The sequence below is a fragment of the Lepisosteus oculatus genome, chromosome 5, assembly GCF_040954835.1.
Source record: "Lepisosteus oculatus isolate fLepOcu1 chromosome 5, fLepOcu1.hap2, whole genome shotgun sequence".
In the NCBI taxonomy this organism is placed as follows: Eukaryota; Metazoa; Chordata; class Actinopteri; order Semionotiformes; family Lepisosteidae; genus Lepisosteus; species Lepisosteus oculatus.
This window is the reverse complement of record NC_090700.1, coordinates 14,982,608-15,000,982: the sequence shown is the minus strand read 5'-3', so window position 1 is coordinate 15,000,982 and position 18,375 is coordinate 14,982,608. Positions and strand designations below refer to the sequence as shown.

At 36.1% G+C, this 18,375-nt stretch overlaps 1 protein-coding gene across 2 annotated transcripts in view; it reads left to right on the top strand.

Moving 5' to 3' along the window:
• The window catches only part of LOC102697796 (stAR-related lipid transfer protein 13), a 127,511-nt gene that overhangs the window by 18,180 nt on the left and 90,956 nt on the right, over window positions 1–18,375 (top strand). For both annotated transcript variants that reach the window (XM_015342004.2, XM_015342005.2), the window contains one exon: window positions 165–314. In XM_015342004.2, the coding sequence (XP_015197490.2) occupies window positions 165–314 (150 nt within the window). The remainder of the gene's footprint in view (window positions 1–164; window positions 315–18,375) is intronic.

Genomic DNA, 18,375 nt, shown 5'->3' with positions numbered 1-18,375 from the left:
AGAACTACAGTAAATGTGAAGAAGTAGAAAAAGCTCTGCTTTTCAAGATTTTTGGCTCTGCTTCCCTTGTTTGATTTGCCACCACTACAGTCTCCGTCCTGTCGAGATTTTCCTTCAGCGATGGGCAGCCAGTTGACTTTTCATTACTTGCTGTTTTTTTTCAGTCTGCTGCCGTTCTGGGGACGGCAACAAACCAGGCCTTGGGCGAAAAAATCAATTTTGCAAAGCAAGACGGAAAATGCAGAAACCCGGATGATTTCTCCTTTTCCTTTTACCCTTTAGCGGGATCAGGAGCGACACTGAAACAAAATAAGGTAAGTACTGGATTCACCTCTCTGAGCTTGCTTGCTTTCTTCTCTTTGTGCTTCGTTTATGTTTTCTAAAGCCAAGCTAATCTGAAATGTTAAAGGTCGTTGACAGTGATGAAGTTGCTTCTACCATGGAATGCCACACAACTTATACAACAGACCATACAACTGGAAAAAAATACCTACATAGTGTGCTGTCAATTCAAAATAACTGAAGTGCCCATCTTTAACCATGAATGTAAAATTTTACATTAAATCTTTATAATTTTACCTATGATTTTTTAAAATGATTTCCACTTCTGTCCATTCTTTGTTACTACACCCAGAGTCCGTCCAACTCCCCATCTTGTAAAACTGTAAAAATTAGTTCACTTTTTTTACTGTGAAACAAAACAGTAAGAGAAAAGTGGAGCCTCAAAAAAATCTGTGGTGAGAAGAATATGAGAACATTGTATTAAGAAAAAAAGTTACGAAAGAAAAGAAGCCACTAGATCCATCTTTCTCATCCAGTAACTATTGAGTTATTAATCCCAGAATTCCATCAAACCTTCTTTCTTGAAGGTTCCTAGTGGCTCAGCTACATAATATAGTAATTTGATCCTCCCCTATAGAGCCGATATCTGTGGATACAGAGTTGGCTACTGTTGTTAGACCTCAATCTTACTCTACTGAGACCCTATCGCTGTTCCATCACTGTCCCCTGGGTCTGGCTTCTGTGTTGACATTTAAAAACTAGATTGGATTGACATTTTCAACACTTTCAGTCAGGTTAACAGCTCAGAAGTATCTTTGATTTTTCTTTTTTACTGTCTCAAATTATTCAGTGCTTTTAATGTGTCCATTTACAGTGTAGTAGGAGCAGGACAGGCAATGGGTAGCAGCCTACCTATAACCCTGTAATGTAAAAGCATCCCATCCTGGGGTCCTCTGAGCGCTGTTAATGCTGCAGAAATTCTGACCTCTTAAGCCTTAAGTCTCCGTTATCGACTTTACTTTTTAATGCACAGGACAGCAATCCTTCTTGTTCTAGAGTTACTCGCGGTGCCCTGCATTATTCCATGTCATGCACAGCACAGATCTGCAGTTTTCAGCCCATTTAATAGCATCAGATTGATTGAAAGCACACAGACCGTGGATGTGGAACACTACTAAATGATAGACAATGCATGGAAATACCTAAATGATACTCCATTCCATGATTGTTGCAATAGTCACAAACTGACCATTAGCATGCTGTAATGGACATTTCAGTATGGCATTTTTTTTAACACCACTTTTCACCAGCTTGAAACCACAAAACAACAATTTCCCATGGTGTGCTTGTATCTTGAAAATGATTTGTGTATCGGTAAATAAGTGGTTGCTGTTAAATCACTGTTTACTGTAGTTGAAGTTATCCATATATCCATCTATTTCACTCATAGAAAGTTTTCTTTCATTAAATGTGTTCACCCACGCATTCTTATGATATTCAACATCTGTACATCTTGTGTTTCTAGAACGAATTCAGCTCTTGAAGAAACAAAATGCATAACTGAAAGCTGCACGATTCGTAATGATAAATGTATTGTGATAAGACAGAATTTGAATGAGTAATTTCCTACATACTGCATAGACATTCCAGTAATTTGAAGTGTTTCAAGGAAGACTTCTTTTTTCTTTTTCATATTTCCCAGCATCAGCTTCTTGTGTTTATTTTGGGAGCCTAACCTGTTTCCATTGGTTTTTTTGTGACCAAATGTCCAAAAGCTCTCGAAGAGGGCAGGGAAATTCATTCTGGCCCATTTCTGTACTTTCTGTTAACATTCAAATTATGTTAGAAAACCCTGTTTCAAAAACCTGTTGTGGAGAAAATGAATCAGCAGTGATAATTGAAAAAAACCTCTTAATTTGCTGTCGAGGAATAGTCAGGCTTCACGCATGCCCAGTCTTTAAAAACATTACACAAACCCGTTCTTTAAAATACTCCTCAGTACAGTTAGATTTGGCATAAACACCATAGTACACAATGTCTAATATAAATATTAAACTTCAGATCATAAACTAACTGACTTGAACCCACTGGTGTGAAAGCTTCTTCTTCTGTAAGGATACTCACTGTGCAGCTGTGAACTGTTTTTCTGGAGAAATGCCAACAATTGCATTTGAAACAGGTTTTCCGCATCAGAGAAAGTAAATTAAACAGCTTTTTTTTGCAGTAATCCAAACAAGATACTCCTTAAGTAGAGTACTGTATTTAATTCATGAACTTTGAATGACTTCAAGAAGAACTGCTTTTGGTGTTTGTGAGAACCTGTACTTTGTACAGGATCCTGATCAGAAGTGCAGTAATTTCATTGTATCAGGAAATGCAAGATATAAATGTGGGGAAAAAAGGGAAAAAGACAAAAAGATCAAATAGATGCAATAATGTAAAGAATGTCTTAAGGTTTTTGATAATTTTTAAGGGTTATTTTAATAACTAGAAAAGGCAACACTTTTTAAGTAGGCTCTTGATAGATATTGTACAGAGATATGTGGAAAGAGAGCATTTATTAGATTAATGGCTTATAGTGAAAACTGCACCCTGGAACAATGGAATGTAGTACATATGCAAATGACACATTGCATAGACAGGCACTGTACAATTCACAAAGCACTATCTCAGTAGGAGTTCTGGTGATTTAAATATCCTAGTAGCACAATGCATGCCCCCTAGTGGACACTGGTAATGTTAATATCCTTTTTTTCTGTACAGTAGAGATGGTTGACCAGGATAACTAACACTGACCCCACTGTGCATCAGTATCTTGCATTTAAAAGATTAAGATTACATTGTTTGATGTACACATAGGTGAAAAATCACATCAGTTTCATAAATTTGGAAAACCAGCATATTTTTACTTACGAATTTGGCACAATTCCAATATGATACTATGGTACTGTGCACATAGTATTAAAAGAGATAATTTGAAATAATAATTACTGTACATCCTATGCATGCATTTAAACTGTAACTCATCTCTTGGGCAGCTCCTGTTGATTATCATTTTAGTAAGCAACCAGGGCATTTTGGCGAACTTGTACACAGATTTCTGATTTTTCATGTGTCTCAATAATTTTTTATCACCCTGTTATTTTGAATTGTGAAACGATCACTGGATTAACAAAATTAGACTCTCCAGAAAAAATGCCAAAAACATATACATATTTCAGTTTCCATCGCAGGATAAACAACTTTTGAAAGCATGGCTGGAATGTGTCTTTGGTAATTCAGAAGCTTAGATGAGGAGGGTAACTTATCACTGGCCTCTTACATAGTTTGCAACCCCTGTAAATATTTGAGGTTTGCATTAGGCTTAGAGCCAGGCAAAGCATTCGCAAACAAAGATTATAAAGCATTTAACAGGATTTGGAGGATAAAACTTTGTGTCAGGTGGAACTGGAGAAATGGGTAGCCATGGGATTTATTTAAACTTGAAAAGCACAGCAAATAAAAACAATATTTTTATTTAGAAGACGCTTCTGAGTTGTCTTCAAATTCATACCTGAAAACAGGGTTATAGCAAACACATTTTCTGAACTTTTGTTAAGTTGGAAAAATGTGATTTGGATCTTGACATTCCCTCTTGCAAAATGTCTTTTCCAGCTGTTCTTTGAGCTTGGGCAATTTACTGTAAAAGCTAAATAATCCAAGAAGCAAACTGATGACTTTAAGTGCTTTACTCCTTTACTAGTTATTTAGCATTTTTATTGCATTCCTGAAAAGTTACTTTCAAATAATGAAGAGCCCTTCCTTTTTAATTGGAAGATTATTACATTATGATTTTAAGGTTTCTAAGTTTAATACAGTACTGTATCTTCTTTTTCAGTTTTAGCCTGCAAGTCAGTGAGATATTCTGAAGATATTAAAGGTTATCCATTTATCCCAGGACCCAGATCCATTTTAGCACTGGGAATAAAAAACGGCTATTTCTTAGCGTTTACCTGAACGAAACTGAAGACATTCTAAAGATTTTAAATATTTAAAATAGATCAGCAAGCCCGAGTGCTCTATTCATTAACCAACAATCTTATCATATGGCTTGGAAATCGTAGGACTCTTTGTATTTTAGCTGAACACTTGTGGATGGGGACTAGGAGTGTTCTGTGTATCTTCATCACATGGTTTCTCAAAACCAGGATTCAGGGGACTCTGTTTGGAGATTTTGTTTAGATCTTGTTGACAAGCTCTAACGAAGAAAAATGAATGTGCCTGAGACAAAATCAGGACATAATGTAAATAGATTCGCCAAAGTTGAAAACTAACTTGAGAAAATGGAGAAATTAGAAAAGCTGGTCACGTATGCACGTGCATGTGATTCTTTCAATTTTGTGCTAGAATATGTAATACATGTTTATTTTATCTTCAAATAGCTCAAGGTAGGCAGACTGAGGTACATCTATAGCTGTTGTGTAGAGTTCACATAAAACTTCCAAGTGGGACTGGAGTCAGACAGTTGAATGGGTAATTGGATTGAGGGTAATGGAATGATTGAGCTTTGTGCACTCAAACAAAATGAAGTCTGGTTCTCAGGGAAGATTATGGAGTCAAAAAGCTGCTAAGGCATTTTGAGTCTTCAGAAAGCTAAGTCAAGGGTTCAGACCACAATGTAGGGAGCCAAACACACCGTAATGATGGATTTTTTTATAATCAATGAATCTAGAAAAATATTTTCAACAACACTAACTATAAAAATACACTGTTTCTTGTTGTATGTGTGATCTTCCAGATTCTTAAACAGAATAATATATAAATAATAAAATATGACATTAAATACATAAAGGAACTTAATTAAAATACAATGTTTGTCTTAAAACTGTTCAATAAAATTAGAATGCAGAGCCTTACTCTAGTCACGATGGCTAGGAAAATACCTCAGATGTTTTATGAAGAAAAGCTAGAATCAGCTGTCTTTCATTTGTCCTTCATACTTGAATCCTATTGAAATTTGGATTTTTTAACATTAAATTTATGTTCTTAATTGAGGTTCAAGAGGGATAACAACAGATAAAACCAATTACACCCAGAAATTTTAAATCACAATCATTACTGACTGTTGCTATATATACTGTATATACTGTACACACTACTTCTTGCATTTCCACCTTTGCAGCTACTCCCAGGTTAAGTCTTCATTCTGAATGGGGGGTCTACTCCCCTCATCCGGTGGCCAGGAAGCTACCCCTTAACCAAGCAGGTTAACTCAAAACGTATTCAACTTAAATACTCAATAAACATTTCAAAAGGCATGTGATTCTTGGATGTCATTATTTCTTGTGAAATGGATATAAGGTATTCCCCTGGGCAGCAATACCTGAGTTTAATGTTCTTTTCAATTAAGTTTTCAAACTGTCTTTCTAATGCTCTGTTAATAATGCTCTCCCCATCAGAAAGAGATCCTTTGTCATTACACTCATTAATATTGCCCCTGGGGGTTAATAGCTAGCCAGGCATTACTTCTTTAGCAGGCATTTGCTGACCTCCTGCTCAAGACGAGAACAAATTTGAAAACAAGTTAAGTATTGAACAGCCCTTTCCATGGCAGTTGAGATAAAAAATGGATTTTCAAGATATTGTTCTCAAGGAAATAACAACCTCTGTTTAAAGTGGTTTGTAATGGATTCACTCGAAGTGAATTACAAATAACATTATCTGTGACCAAGACAAAAAGGGAAGCTCTGGGAAGACAATATTGTCTTTTCCAGTGACTGTAACATAGGCAGGGGAGAAAGCATATGTATTTTTTAAATATTTCTGGTATGCATTAAAACTCTTGAATGTGTGCTCTTAACCTACCCCTAAATCTGTGCTCATAAAAACAGCACTAAAATATATTCACTGCACCTGTCTGCAAAATAGAGGCAAGTCTGTCTTTTTCAAGTACACTGGCTCAACTCACCTTATTAATGTAGATTACGTACAGGACATTGGTTGTCTGCTTTAATGATATCTTAGGTAACACTTAAAAACATCTCTAAACAAAGTGTGGAATTTTAAGAACTGTTTTATGGGGTTTTCTTTCACTTCAACTTGGATGTTAATTAAACCCCCTGTGGCACTGTACGTGCCGAGGCCCCCTATAAGAAATTGTAAATACTGTAATAATCTTAGAAGGGGTCCATTTTGTTTGTTTGTTTTGAAACCTAGGTTATTGTATAGCAATATCTAAGAAAAACATTCCCGGGTGACCATGAACAAGCTCGGTTGCTGAGACCTTGTGGACCAAAAGGAGCCATCACAAGAAACACAAGCAACGCTAATCAGAAAGAGAAGGGGTGGCCTGTGTATGGAGGACCATCTGTCGGAGCTGCTTCTCTGGTTCACCTTCCACCCAACAGGTGGCTTTGTTGCTCGTAAAGCGGGTTAAATAAAATAAGAGGCTCAATGGGATCAAGACAGATTACTAGCCAAAGCCAAGCTCATGAGAGAGAGATTTGTTCTGCTTCAAGGAAGGTTAAGCTGCTGGCTGTGCCCTGTGCAAGACATGCCGCCACAGAGTGTCAAAATATAGGCAAATCTGTAGGCCAGTGCTGCCTGTGGCTTTCCAGCTGTGGCAGAGCTGTGCAACTGCACTGTTTTTCTCTTTCACCTCAAAATCCAAATGGGCTTGTGTCTTGGAAAGGAACACAGGCATAAACAGAAGGAAGACAGTTCAAATAGAAAAGGCTGAGTCCAACCCATTGCTGGATGATTTAGAATCCAAAATATCTCAGGGAAACTGAGCTCCGCAATATCAGTAACGCTAGGCTAATGTTGCCTTCAGAAAAGTTGAGCTTGATAAATTGAACATATGGTTTTGTTCAAATGCCTAATTTAATTTTTCACTTAATTAAGATTTGCAACTGTTTTAACATGCCTTTATACCGTCGTTCTTTATTACACTTCTTAGAAAAAATTGACAGCAGCAAAGTAGTAGTAGTGTAGGAAAGGACAACGGAGGAATGTTGAAACCATAGAAAACTACAGCTTAAATATTGTTAGACTACAGTAAAACCTTATCAGAGGTGTGAAAAACCTAAGACTTTTTTACATTAAATCTAATATCTTGACATTTTTTCCCAGCAATTTGGTGCCATTGGAAAATGTTACTTCCTTTTCAAAATAGTTAAGCCGTCTGCTTGAAACCATACCTCTATGGTTTTAAGAACTTTATCACACTACATAATGTTTTTCAACAGATTTGTGAAGGGAGGTCAAATTATAATTTTGCCCATTTATTATAAATATCCCACCAACTGAGACCCTTTTGAGCATCTTCCATCGTGCTTTTGTAGCAGCTGCTGGGACCACTGTCTGTGATGAATGAGGAGATGGGGTCGTCCTGTAACCCTCGTCCTTATAGTCAGGTTCCTATTTGTTCAGCCGGGCCAGTTACACGAGTTACACTACACTATCCTAATGAAATCCATTACCTGATTGAATTAGATACTGCTGAAAAGGTGGAGAATGTATTGGGCAATCCAGGGGAAAATTTGGCATGGACACCCCTACTGTTTTAGAAACATCCTGGGATTTTTAATGACCATGGAGAGTCAGGAGGTCACTATAATGAGACAGGCTGGGGACCCTACTGGTCCCACTAACACCTCTTCCAGCAGCAATCTTAGCTTTCCCAGGTTTCTCCCATCCAGGTACTGGCCTGGCTCACATCTGCTTAGCTACAGTGGGTTTGCATTTGTAAGTTGCAGGGTGATATAGCTGCTGACAAACAAACTCAAGGCATTCTGGTTTCAGTTCTGGAAGAAAACAGAAATTGTCATGATCCTAGCACCAGCATTAAGAAATCTAATTTAAGCAAATAGACTTTCACTGCTTTAGAATGTGCTGGACTGTATCCTTGTATGTTCATATTTACAGTATATGACTGTGACATTTGTATTTGTATAGTTGCCCACTATATTTCTGAGGTCTATAACAGCTTTATTGTTACTTCTTGCACTCAGAGAGCACCCTGTTGTTTTTATGATTCAGTATCTGGTGACTCTTTCTGGACTGCTTTTCTTACTGGATTTTCAGTTAAGTTTTCAGCTATCATTGGAATTGCTGTTGTGTATTTCTCAGGTGAATGTGGTGTAGTTCCTACTAGATTTATATTGTTATAACAATCATGTCATCACCTAACAAACTGACTGACCTTTGAAATGAAGTAAAAAACGAATTATTTTTTTCCCTGGTATCTTTTTTACAAACTTTGATTTGAATTTTCTGCTGCAAGAGGAATTTGGGTGCACATGTGCTTAATTGGCACCACTGCGTGTATACCTCATTCTCCTCATTTAAAAGCCATAAGACATAAGACAATGCCCATGTTTCCATAGTTTTGCATTCACTATCTGGAATGTCAGCATTATTCCATCTTCTATAAATCTATTTTGTTGGCAGAAGCAGTGGAAATCTCAGTGCCGCAGAGATGCGTGAAATGGGTTTCTCTCTCTGTGCCTCTGTTTCTCTTTCTAGCACTGTGCCTTAATTCAAGTTGTTGAAAGAGCATACCAAAGATCTTTCATATATTGTGCTAAATCTGTGAATTTTGTGGTGGGGTCTTCTCCTACCTCTCAGCACATAGAATAACAATGATAAGAACAATACGTAGTGGTTTTCTCAGACAGTATAGAACTCTGCATCCTGTGTCAAGTGAAGCAAATCTAAGCAGAGGCCTTTTTGTTTTCGTCTGTACCATACTAGTTCAGCCTGAACACACCTGAAAGTGTTCCATTATGAAGCAAAGCACTAATCCATCAGAGCAGTTTAACCAAAAGGAGATGCTGGCTGACTGCCCAGAAGCTGTCCGAAAGTCCCAACTTCCCTTCTTTTTTAAAGGGAATAGAATGGCATCAGAAAACGATGACCTTTCATCTTCCATTGCACATTACCTGTACAGTTTAGATGTGTAGCAACATGCACTTTAAATTAAATTACATCACTTTGAAAGAGCACCATATCAGGTTTAGCAATGTCGTTCACACTTCAAATGTAATTTGTGGCAATTTCTTTAGCAGAAACTTAAACTCGATTTATTTAAATCCAGGCAATCCTGAAATTTTAAATTAAAACTCTTATGAGTAACTTTCTCATAGGTTTGAAAATATTTGCTTTTTTTGTCCAACGAATGCATACATTCATTATTATACAAAAAGCAGAAATCAATAAATCGGATCTATAACTTTTGTGTTATTGTCACTTGTTACCACCCATTAGAATTCACAAGATCAATTATTATCATAATCATTATCAACCACGTATACGGTGAATCTGACATCATAATTTAATTTATATTTCCATGCAGATGTGTAAAATCAAAGTAGTTCTATCATCTAGATACAATGGCAGCATTGCTTGGTTATTTTAAACATGTCAGAAGTAAACTTTTGTGCGTACATTAAAAAACAGTTATATTATGTGTAGTCTGATTTAGGCAGTCTTATTAAGATGTGAGATTTTATCATTTATTCATAGCCATCACTTTTATAAGTAAATCAGTGCTTGGACCACTCACTGCAAATCAAAATAAAAACTGAAAATTAAAGAACAAAATATTTCTACTACATATCTAATCAGCCACTAAGATTTAATTTTAATTTTTAATAATGATTTTATAAAATGTCTTTCAAGGAAAATAACCTTCACAAAACATTGTGCATTAAAAACCCAAACTATGATTTTGTAAAGACCTCTGTCCTCAACTGTTTACAACAGAAGACCAAATTTGGTCAGTACTGTCTAATTGCCCTAACAGCCGATCTGGATAACCATTCAAATAATACATTTTTCTTCAACTGAGAATAACAAAAAGTGATTGATAACTTGGTTTCCCCTGACATAATTGTGTGTCAGTTTTATGTATGTTTGATGGACATACTAAATATAGAAAGGAGCTTTCCTGTGGTAGAGTTCTATTTAAAAAAAAAACAGATGAGTCTGTGCTCTGGGGAATACATCTGTTCTAGCAAATATCTTTGGGCCACTTTGAAACTTCACACACGTAGTTTTTCTTGGATAGAAGTGAAAAATGAGAATTTTCCCATCACGTTGAGAACAAGAAGGCTTCACATCGGTATCTAGCTCTCTACAATTAAAGGAAGTAAAGTGCAAATTGTGCAATGTGAAGAATACAGGTGTCAATCCCTCCAAGAAAAAAGACCCCCAAGAAACAAATCTCCCCATAGACCATACACAAGCTATCTCTACCATGAATTACATTACTTCATGAAAGCTGTACTGTATGTCATATCTGTCCTGCACTGGAATATACGGTGTATAATAATCATGAATGGCAATTGAGCGTTTGTGCTTTTTGGCTATTGGAATTTCCATGCAGTTTTGGAGAACAATTGTCATAATAAAAGTAATAATATAAAAACCTGGACAGGAGAATAATAGAATGGAGATGTCTGAAAAATGGTACGATCAGGGACCTGAAAAGGTTCTTAACTAGATGGTATCACCATCTTGTAGGATGTTGATACCATCTACTTGTTGATCATACCACTAGCACGAGGATCTGGAGATTGATATGAGAAGGAAGCAGAGATTCACAGAAAACCACAAGTCCCTGCCCTTCCAAAGAAACAGAGCAGAGGTCCAGGCAGTAGGTCTTTTCAGCACGACTCAACTTCTTTGCCAAGTGCCATAAAGCAGACCATGCCTAAGGCATCAGGTTATGAACTGGTCTCATTGTGAAAGCCTCTAGTGTAGCCTGCAAAAAAATAAAAATGAGAATAATAGCATCAATATCTCATAAGACTAAGAATAATATTATTCTTAAACTAGTTAGTAAAATGAGCTATTAAGTGGGAGATGTTCAAGGAACATAGGCTTGAGATCATTTGAAAAGGCATTCTTAGAGTAGAAGCTGCTCACTTTACACTCAGCAAAGTTTTTGAAATGCTGTAACTGTTGTACATTTCAATAATACAGATGGAAGTATTCAGGCACAGAGCTCTGAAGGCGTGGAGGCCTGCCGAGGTTCATGTAATCCTCACTGGACATTGCATAACCATACGCATTCCTGGCTTTCGTGGTTTGCCATGCTAATTCACAATCGCCATCTGGCAAAGATGCAGAACCATAAAGATGTAATTTATAGCTATTGCTCTTTCATGTTATTGCATTTCTGAATCATTGCAGATTCTGTAATGAGTGGTTTGATTCTCTGTCGTTATTTCTACCTCACATGCCAGCTGACTCTTAAGGCTTGGGAGAAAGCTTTTCAAAGCGGAATTAAAGGAAAATGGTCTGTTTTAGTATTTCATGTTACATGATTGTCAATGGGCCAAACAATTATTTACATACCTTAAAAAAATGATCCCCCTGATATATTGGAATGTCGCACAGCGTACTAAATAACGTTATGAATATTTGAACTGCAGCTGAATTGTGTAAAATGATTTTTACCTTGGTTGAATATTCTGAATTGTTTTTGTGCTTATGTTTTTTTGAACATGCGTACTGTGCATAGAGTTTGTACAGTATGTTATTTATTCACTAATATAATTGAATTCATAAAGACTATTGTTGCAAAGGCATTTCTTTGTCAATCTTTGTGTTTGGTAACAAAGTTAAAATAATTGTATATTGAACATTGAAAGTGTCCCTTTGCATTCATCACAAAAAGTCAGTAAATGTGTACATACTTTCCTGAAAAGTATGTTTGCTTTTGCTATGGTTGACAATCCAAACAGAAAGAATAGTGGACTGAAAAAGTAAGCAGGGAATAAAAGCTGTGTAGGTTCTATGCTGATAATAGTTTTCTATTTTTTTCTATTTGTGAAGAAATCTATTAAAGCACGGAACAAGCCTCATAAGAACATAAGAACTGTTAACAAGAGAAGGCCATTTTGGTTGCTGTTACTTTATTGATCTGAGGCTCTCATACAGCCACAAATGAAATGATCTTGGGGAACATCCTTGAACAACATGGCAGGGCAATGTGCAGACATTCACAATCATTTGTGTAAAGCAATTTCTATTTGCAGTCTTCCGTGTACACGTACACCCTCTCAGTTTCCACTCTATCCTCATTTTACTGGGTTTTCAAGCAGTTTTGTTCAAACGTATCCTTACTGTGGATTACTCATGATATGACCAAGGCTTGGTTCAACGGTGTCTAGCCCATGGAGCTAGACCTATATCCTGAACATGCACCTTCAGTGACTGAACCACTCAGGTGTCCAGATTGTGTTCAGTTTAATATTGCAGATAAAATTGATTTGAAATGACCAATTTATTGTTGGTTACCACATGCTGAACAGCCTGTCCCCTGCAGCTCATTGTATTTATAGCAAAAAGAAGGGTAGGTTAAGGATAAAAAAAATGATAGTGCAGTTTGCAGAACATTCACCCAATTATTTGAATTAAGCAATTTACGGTCTCACTAAAGCAAGTTGCCATTTATGTATTTTTGTGACATTTACTTGAGTAAATCTCTGGCTGTCAATATCTACTACAGCATTTCCAGTTGAGAGACAACAAGTAACAGAATGTGTGACTTTCTTATACATTTTCTACAGACAGATATTTCCTGTTAAATTCTATCTATTTCACGATGAAAGGATCTAATTAAAGTCTTCCCACTGTCCTCCATGGTGATTTTAATTGTTTTCCTTTTGTAAGGAAAATTAAATAGGACAGGAATCCTGATTTTTGGGATATCAGAGCTTCGATCTGAGGTGTTTTAATGCTCATTACACATGTACTGACCATGACTGAAACAACAACATTATGGTTCACAGATAAGTGCCATTCCACTGCACTAAAATTAGTGTTGCCATTTAAAGTGCTTTTTGAGGCAGTACTGTATGTCCTGTTTATTCTCCCTGGCTAGAAGGATTTGAAGGATAATTGAATCATGACTTATCATGTCTGGGCTATGGCTGGCTTGAAGACTTTATTTGCGGTGATCATTTTACATTATGTTTCAGAAGAAATGCATTCCTAAAAAGAATACTCTGTCCAGAAACCTATTAAGACAACACAAATAAATATGGCATATACAGATGAGACTCAATCCAGAATGATCTGTATGTTTTTGAATTTCACCACAATCTGACCATACCAGATAATCAAAAGAAAATAACTGGTTAAAAAAACAATATACTGTATAATTGTGATTTTACTGTAACTAATGAACAGGAAAACCACTGCCCACCCATTCTGCATGTTTCCCTTATGATTGCCCGACAGCAGACAGTCATATTAACCAAAATTAGCAGTACACTTTGCTGTCTTCTTGAGTCTTGCATTCCTTGCAATCAAACAGAAAACCTTCATACCGATGAAAATTCGGTCTCCCATTCTGTTATGGATGATCACAAGGTAAGAGCCTTTGGTTTTCAGCCTTAATCATTTTAAAACTAAGACCACAAGATAAAAACATTCCCTGAATTAGAAAAATCAGTGTTTTGATAATGAAATGACAGAAAAGACAAACTGAGTTTAATGTTTACTTTGCTTTTGTCCTGAACGAGAGATATAGTCAGATCCTTAGATCACCAAATGCTTATCGTGAAAGAAGCTGCTTTGTTTACAAAACTCTTCCAGCCCTTACAAACTACCTTAATGCACTGTTCTCATTGATTAAGATATAAATTCAGTTGTTCTGTTAACTGTGCAGATGTTTGTATTCTTTTTAAATCCATTATCCATAAGAACATAAGAAGGGATGAGAGGGCACCATTCGGTCCATTTTGTGAATATAAAACTTTGTTCAGGTAATTATTAAAAGACGTCAGAGTTTCCTGTGCCAGCAACTTCACTATGAGGCTAATCAGGTTGGAGATGTGAGAAATTATTTCACCAGCTGCATTAAGGGGAAATATATTAATCAACTCCTATAGCACCATATTGGGGCATTGGTTTGGAAATTCCGGTCTACAGCTAAAACCAGATTTTAACTGGTCTGTCTGCACCACTTACAGTACAAATGCTTTCAGATTAATAACATAAGAAACACCATTCAGGATTATAATGATTTTAAGAGCAAAATCATTTCTGAATTATTTCTGAATTTCTGAATTATGGGGTATATAAATATCATTTATCTCTGACTGTTTTACAATGTGAGAAAGCAGAGCTCTTATTGAACTTCATCCACTGAAAATAAAAAAACATTTCCAAATTTGGTCCACTTTGCTGTTTGCTGCATTTCTAAAGACATAGGTTAACTGTACCTCTGCTGTCATTCACAGCTCAGGATGCTAGGATACTGGATAGACAGATATTATGTCAGAGTAACCTCTAGGTTTCATTTGGAATAATGGGCTAAAATGTTCCAGTGCAGGTGTTCTGGTTGTATTTAAGGAAGAGGACCTCTTTAAAGAGTCTTTGTTTTTTTTTAGCTTCTATGAAGGTCATGGACAGCCTCAGAAAGAACTGAAAATGTTTTTCCTGCACTGCGGCAGTGACAAAAGCAGTTTGTCACATGATCTTAAACATGTTTTCCATCTGGTGTAGGCAGCTTCAGAGTTGATGTGGCATTACTAAGCTAAACGAACTCAGCTATCCTGAGCTTTTGTCTCAATAACACAGCAAGGACACAGCAAAAGAGAGCTGTTACTATGAGCTTTTACTATGCTAAAAAACTGCCTTGGCCAGGGGCAAATTGAGGGACATTTAGTAAATGCTAAAGAACCTGGAAGCACAAATAGATACAGACAGTAAAGATGTATATGAATTCTGTACAAAACGGGGACTTAAAATGATTGTCACTTTAAATTCTCTTTTGCTGTAATATCAATTACATTACATTGGATTAGTTTAATATGATTATTGACTTTGAATCTTGGATCAGAATGGTTATTTCCAAATAAGATGAATTTGACATGGAGCACTCCAAACATCAATTCAAGACTCCTTTATGTTCATAACCCATGTTCTGGAGTAACAAAGAAAGAAAAAATACATTGAATAAAACAAACTGTCAAACGTAAAAATGTAACAGTCAGAATTCCTGCATCAAATATCTGACCTGTTGCATTAAGCTTTTTCACACTTTTTTAAAACTATTGCTTAAATGTTAAACGTTATTGAATCTATTGTGATGTGTAGTACCAGCAAACAAACAGAGTAATAAGTCTATCCAAAAATGTATTGGTTTCTTTTTTTCTTTTTATTGTTTGGTCATCAGATTTGAAATACCACACTCAAGCATGTGAAGTATTAAACAAAAATCTAAATATAAACAGATATCCCAGATAAAGGAAGGCAAAGTTCAAACCATGCTGTTTCTAAGATTCTGTTGTTCCAGACTATCTGTGTTGGTAATTAACACCTGGCCATGAAAGTTGCATTCATGCTATCAGTAATTAACACACGAGGCTGTCGTGCTTAGACATAGCAGGAGCAGGAGCCTAGTTCACTAGGCTCTTGAGTCACTGTGCCATTAATAGAGGATTAATTTGCCTTGTGTAATTGGCTTGACTGTCAAACCTGATGCCATTTCCAATAAGCAAAACCAGCACCTAATCTCTAGTCAGTACCTCAGTGCAAATGTGTTCAGGTCTTTGGTTTGGCCTGTGATTCAGTGGGCTTGTTCTCTCAGGTTTTGAGTCTGTGGGCTGACTGAGGATTGCAATGTGATTATATTAACGTCTACATTCATGCTTGTGGTTGGGTGGAGCAAATGTACAATTGTACAGTATGAATTAAACTTTTGACGGGAAAGAAAAAGACCATTATTCTCTTTGTGTTGGAAAATTAATTGCAAAAGCAGATTGTAAATCCATGCTTAATGCTGTGGCCTGATTGAGGCTCGGTAACAAAAATACTTTTAAATCAGTTCAAGAAGATTGACTATAAAAGAGCATGTTTTATATGGTTTCCCTTCAAGGAATTATTTTCTGATTTCACAAAATTAATTAAAATCTAAATATTGATGAAGTTCTCACTTAAATGGATAGATGGCCATTTCTAAAGAACCTTCCACACAAAACCCACAGGATCAGTACTGGGTAAGAATCTAGAGCTGAACAGTGCTCACCTTACTGCACCTGATTTCACACATCTTCTTACTTGAATAGCAGATAAAATATCCCATGATATTAATATATGATAAATGAATACATCCCATTATAATACATTTCCTTATGGACTTTTTTCTAGAAAAAGCAGCATGAAAACCTTTCCTTATCAAAAGAACTGTTTACTGTATTTTCCAGTGAAAACAGATGACTCTGCAAGTCTTGAAAACAGACAATAAATTATTCAGTCCCGGCATCAACGACAGATAAAAGCAACAAATGAAATATGGGAAATTGCTTAGTACATTTATTTTGAAAGGGATGGAATAGGTGTCTTTTCTGTGCTCTTCTACAACTCCATTGAAGCAAGAACCACATATTCTGGCTACACACTGAGAGTTAGGCCATGTCAAGAGCTGATTTAGAAAAAGAAGTACTGTTTCCTTGACATCTTCATTTTTTGACTATCAAGTGCTTTAAGCGCCTACTGCTTTTAGAAGCCCAGTCATCACAGCCCAGTGAACAGGGGTGAAAAAGAAAACAAAGTCACAGTCAGGGTCCAGTCTGTTATTTGACAACTTTATCAGAGCTTTCAGGCTTACTAGTGAAGAGATTTTCAGTTTTGTGTCAGTGGCAAAAAAGCCATCAATTATTTAGGAGAAAATAGAATTCCAAGTGAAAGAGTACTATTTCACTATCTTAAAAATGAAAAACTCAAAGATATATTATAGCAAATGTCACATTTTCAAATCATATCTTGAATTATTACCTTTTATGACAGAAACAACTAAGACGAAAATGTAGCATTTCAATCAATTTTAATCTAAATTGATTTTTCAGGAAAATAAATGACAGTGACAGAAGGGTGAAAGATAATGTATAAATGATAACTGTACAATAGAACAATTGATGTACAATTCCTTGCTAATGTATTCACTCCCTGCCAGTGAAATCCCTGACTCATTTATAAGGAGAGCAATCACAAGGACATTAAAGAGACGGGTGTACAGTATTTATTTTGAGATCATACTATATGAACTACTATTATTACACACAGAGGCCATTTAACTAATCCTGTGACTTCCTAAAGTAATTCGTCAACCTGAACTAATTTAAGTTGGATGATAAACTTAATAAAAGGGGATGAATACTTATGCAATCAGTATGTTTTAGTTTTTGATTTTCCATTGACGTTTATGCTGACATTTATCTTATTTCACCCTTAAAAGGTTTGAGCATTCAAATTGTGATTAAAAGCGTACAGTACATGAAGCCATGAAAAGTGTTTTGAAACATAGCTTAAAAGAGCAGATTATACTTGCTAGGTACTTTATACTACTCTGATTCTTATTTGTTAATAAATGTGCTTCACATCATCAATGAATAAGTATCTTCAGTCAGTCATGCTATGATCAAGCCTTCATGGCTGCCAAGAAGAAAAAATCCTTCATTTTGTTGCAAAATTGTATTGTTTTTGTGTGTTTTGAAATACATTTTTAGTTGTATATGTTCTAAAGATTTTGGAAGCTGCAGATGGTTAGAGTTCAGCTGCTGAGACCACAGTTTTCTGTTTCAGAATAGCATGTTAATTACCTTTCTAGCATTTATAATAAACAGAAGAGTGTTGGGGAAATGTATTGCAAGTCAGAGTCTCATTAAAAGCCACAACATTGGGGTCTGAGAACTACACATCACAAAGCAGCATCACTGTAAGAACTTCAAACAAGTTCATCTTCCATTTGAAAGCTGTACGGATCCATGTAGTCTTGTTTTTGAGTGTGGAGCAAACACCTATAGGGGACAAAATGTAGAATTGTCTTTAAAAGGCTAGGACTCATTTTTCTATGAAATCCAACCTTGTGTCTTATCTTTCAGCACAGTGGTATTCATAACAACACTCACCTTTAATTACCAATGCCCTGATGTGCCAGCAAATGGGAAACAGCTCCAGAATAGCAAAACCTAAATAATGAATGGTTTTTCCATTAGTAAGTATTGTGCCAGTGTATAAAAAAATGTACAGTACAGTACAGTAATCGAAAAAGTAATAGATGTCATCAAGGCAGTAAAAATGTTATTTGGAATGTTA